Genomic DNA, 4,673 nt, shown 5'->3' with positions numbered 1-4,673 from the left:
ATCACCAGCAGTGCGAGGAGACCCAGTTGAATCAGGTGATCCTGATGGGTGTTAAGGATGAGGGGCTTGTCCAACTCCTCACCTCCCTCGACTCTTCCTCCTCTCTTAAGGATGTATTGACAGTATGTCGCTCCTATGAGGCTCCCAGGTGTGCTACCTCTGCCATTCGAGCTCCCCCTACAGCCCTATGGGCTATGTCTCAATACAAGAAAGACAAGAAGTCTACCCCAACGCTTACGCCCACCACGCCCACGCCCAGCTCCCTTTGCAACAGCTGTGGTAGGCAACACGGAACACAGGTGTGTCCACCTGCTGAGTCTACCTGTGACTGGTCACTTACAGTATGATGCCCAGCCAAACGCGTCCAATGCAATACGTGTGGCCGTCTGGGCCACTACGACAAGTGTTGCCCGACAAACAAACCCAAGGGACAGCGTCGGCGAAAGCAGCAGCGCCCTTCCACAAGTGAGGGCCGCCCACAGTCGCCAAGTCAGAGGCACGACGACCCTGGACAACACCCGACCCATATTAGGAGGGTGTACTCCGAACGTCCCAGGACCAAAGTTCCCCAGCACGTCAGCGTCATCGTGACCTACGGCAGTGTGTCATCCTGTTTCGAGATGCTGCCCGACACCAGCACTGAGGCTACGGTCATCGGTCCCCAGCATTTGCAATGCTTGAGGCACTCTCCAAGTGATCTCGGACCTCCTCCCAAGGACCTCCACGTCACGGCAGATGGTTCACAGATGGCCCCAGCCCTAGGTTAACTCTATGCACATGTCACCTTTGGCAACAGGTCGTGTCAAGCCTGGATTGACGTGCATAATGGTGTCCCGACCCCTTGGCTGCCCTACAGACATTGCCAGGAGTTGGCCATCATCTCCCAGGACTTCCCAACACCAATTTTCGAGGTAAAATACGCCAACAGGGTGCACGAAGGAAGCAGCAACTACCCTGCTGCCGCCCTACACCTACCTCTGGCCAGTGACACCTCTCCTTCAGTAGTTGTCCCTGCTGCTTCACGTCCCTACGCCTTGGCTCGCCTCCACGACAGTCACCGTGGAGCCGAGGCCACCAAACGGCGTGCAAGACAGACTGTGTTCCGGCCTGGCATCGACCCCGACATCTCCAATGCTGTCCATGCGTGTAAGCCCTGCCAAGTACTACAACCCAGCCAGCAGCAGGAACCCTTCATGAGTGACGACAACCCCACCCGCCCCTTTGAGTCTCTCTGGTTGGCCGGTTGTCATCAAGTGCGGTAATGATACGACATCTGCCGCCACCATCAGCAAGTTCCGCCACTACTTCCGTTACGTGGGCGTTCCTGTGCGCCTGCGAACCAACGGAGGGCCCCAGTTCACAAGCCGGGACTTTGCTGCGTTCCTCGACCGATGGGGAGTCCGGCATGTGTTGTCACCACCTCATTACCCGCAGTCCAACAGCCATGCTGAGGCTGCTGTCAAATCCCTGAAGCACCTCATCCTCAAAGTGGCCCCTTCTGGGAATATTGACTGCGAGGACTTTGACCAGGGTCTCCTTGAGCTCCGCAACACACCCAATTACATGGAACGCTCCCCTGCCCAGGTCTTGTATGGACGACCCCTCCGTTCTTGTGTCCCTGCTCACCCTCAGTCCATCTCCAAGGAGTGGCAGGCCAAGACAGAGGATTGTGATCGCCGAGCCGCCGAACGTATTCAAGACGTCGTCGCCCGCTACAACGACCACGCCCATCCTCTCTCCAGATTGAGTGTCGGCACCCAAGTCCGTGTTCAGGACCCGATCTCCCTACGTTGGGACAAAGTGGATGTAGTCATGGGTCTCGGCAGGTCACGGGACTACCAGGTACGGTTATCCAATGGTCGTGTGTGGTGGAGGAACCGCCGTTTTCTCCGCCCCGTAACACCTTCTGCTGACCCCATCACCAGTGCTGAGTCCTATATCCCCCCCCCCGCCCCAGTGATCAAGCCCCTCGACGCTCAGAACGGATCCACAGGAAAAGGTCCGCTCAAGACTTTGCTATGAGCGTGTAGGGGGGGGAGGTGTATGTATATTATGTATGTTGTATGTATACCATGTATGTACTCTATTTATATACATTACTTCTCTAGTCAGTCGCGTGTTGCAATGCCCCTGTTTCATGTCACCACACGCTTAGATAAATGCCCCTGGCGACATCTGGAAGCTGCTAATGTACCACTTACCACATGTCGCCTGAGAGGTCAGAGAGAGGTCAGTTGACCCATATAGGAGTGTAAGGACTACCTGTGCTTGTAAGCGCACCCTTGTATATTTCCGTTGAATAGAACCTACAGAACTCTACAGGTGTTTATGTTCGCTCCTGTAGTTAGAACTAAGTACCCCGAACATCTCCAATGAGTCCTTCAGAAGACATCCTCCTAGTGACAGATCAGCATGTGGGCCACCGTGGAGGATGTGATGTGGGCTGGTGTAAGCGCTTCCAGGTCTCTTATGTTACTCGAGGCAGGGGTGATGGGTCGATTATTTATGATTGCTTCCACTTCACAAAATAGCGTTTGCAGTCGATATTCATCCAGGACTTGGGTCCCCACAATTGCTCTGAGAACCTTTCTGACTGTTCGGATTTGCCGTTCCCAGACTCCTCCCATGTGTGAAGCCGCTGGAGGGTTGAATACCCATTCTATATCTTCCTTCTGAAAGTGTCTGTGTATGCGTTCATCATTCCTCCAACTACGCACTGCCGCACGGAGTTCCTTGCAAGCCCCGACCATGTTGGTGCCATTGTCTGAACGAATACGTTTCGGAGTCGTACCCTTTCTGGCGATGAAGCGGACAGTAGCGTTTAGGAGTGCATCTGTATCTAGAGACGTCAACACCTCCAGGTGCACTGCACGAGTAGCTAGACAGGTGAATATGCAGCCATATCTCTTGGTACTCTTTCGTCCTTGTCTTACTGTGAACGGGCCAAAGCAGTCAGTGCCCGTGTAAGTATGGTTAAGGGTAAATTATAGATAGCTGAATATTTTGTTAAGGAATTTATGGTACTCTATTATACACAACAAAAACTCGCATCCTTTGTCTACCCTTTTATAGTCCGATTGTCTTTGTTTTTTTATTGTTGTTACCTGTTGGGATCTGGGTAGACTTTTAACTATATTCTAAATCCCCAACTCGTAACAACTTCTAGTAGTGGGAGCGCGAACTTGTATTGGCTTAGTCATTGATCTCGCCCTCTTACAGTAGTATTCACGTAATTCACATATGCCCTCTCTCCTTGCCTGTTGTCGGCTTGGTCGAACCGCCTCAGCTGATTGCCTTGGTCATCTTCTTGGGGCTCTCTCTTTCTATTCTTTCTTCCTCCGGTTCCACCACTCTGTTCTCTATCTTCGAAGTCACAGTCCTGGCGCTCTCTCTTGAATCCTCGGCCTTCCTTAACGTCAGCATCTACCCTATTCGATTTTATGATCTGGCGGCTGCTCCCACTTGCCTTCCTTGGCGGCACGCCTGTCCCTTCCTTTGGCAAGTGGAGCCATCTTGAATGTGCCTTACCATACCCGTCGATGTCGCATGGGCGGAAGCCAGACATACAGTTGCTAGCTTGGTGCCTTCCCCTTAGGCACAAGAAGCACTAGCCCAACTCTTTGATTGTGTCCCTTTTTTCCATCTTTGTTAACTTCCGGAAGTTTGAGCATTGTGGCAGCCGATGAGGGCCATGACAAAGTGGACAATCTCGTTCTCCCACGTCGTTGGTCACAAGAGACATGGCTTGTTTGCTAGATCGGTCTTTTCCCTCGTACCTCAAGCGAGTGTTTCGAGTATGTGCCCTTTTTGCCTCCTTCGCTCTGCTTTGTATGAACTGCCAGATATCCCTTATTTTCATATGGCCATATCTCTTTGGAGGGTGATCGAGGACTGCAATCTCATACCTTCATGTAAACGACCAGGAAGCCTTTCAATTATGCCTTTTCTTACGAGGAGATGCTCGAGGGTATCTTGTGAGTCCATGGACTCGAAGCTGCAAATGCACGCCTGAAGTTCGTCGGCCAAGTCCTGCAGGCCCTCGCCGTTGGTTATTTTGACAGGTGGTCCGTTGATCAGGTTCATCAATAACTCTTCGATATGGGCGTCCTCATCACCATACCGGTCCTTCAGGGTACTCAGGGCCTTTCTATAGCCCTCAGAGGACTTCATCCTGGTGAATGGGTTCAGAACATTCCGAATATTACTTGAACACGAGTGGATTAACATTTGAAGTTTCTGCGAATCTGGGGCAGTGGAGGTTCCCACATATCTCTTGAAGCTATTCATGTAGTCCCAATATTCTCCACGGCTCTTCCCCTTGAAAGTAGGGATGCGTGCATTTTGCATGTGGTAGGATGACAACATATCCTTCAGTGAAGTTGAGGTGCTGCCGGATTCTTCCTTGCCGCCGTACTTCTATCTCCTTTCAGGCTGCTCCATTTCAACTCGTTGCACGTCTTCGTCTTTGTCGATCGATTCCTCATGGCCCTTGGGGCGCCTCGTCATCACAGTGGGAGACTTGCCAAGAGTCCCCCCTGATGTTGTCTTCGGCCTGGGTTGGTCGCTCCCTTCGTCCAAACGTCGTGCTGTGTTCCTTTTTGCAAAATATGCTTCCAGCATTTCAGTCACAGTTCGTCGCACTTCTGCCATTATGTTAGATCCGGGATTTTGGT

The 4,673-nt window shown here is 52.1% G+C and overlaps 1 protein-coding gene across 1 annotated transcript; it reads right to left on the bottom strand.

Annotated features, from left to right (window-relative positions):
* Window positions 1-3,855: 3,855 nt before the first annotated feature.
* Window positions 3,856-4,365, bottom strand: LOC121854932. Its single transcript, XM_042349743.1, has one exon. The coding sequence runs from the start codon at window positions 4,363-4,365 to the stop codon at window positions 3,856-3,858; it is 510 nt and encodes a 169-aa protein (XP_042205677.1).
* Between the last annotated feature and the right edge of the window lie 308 nt (window positions 4,366-4,673).

The sequence above is a fragment of the Homarus americanus genome, unplaced genomic scaffold (assembly GCF_018991925.1).
Source record: "Homarus americanus isolate GMGI-L3 unplaced genomic scaffold, GMGI_Hamer_2.0 scaffold38749, whole genome shotgun sequence".
Classification (NCBI taxonomy): domain Eukaryota; kingdom Metazoa; phylum Arthropoda; class Malacostraca; order Decapoda; family Nephropidae; genus Homarus; species Homarus americanus.
Note: the sequence above shows the minus strand (reverse complement) of the source record. Positions and strands in the feature narration are given on the sequence as shown.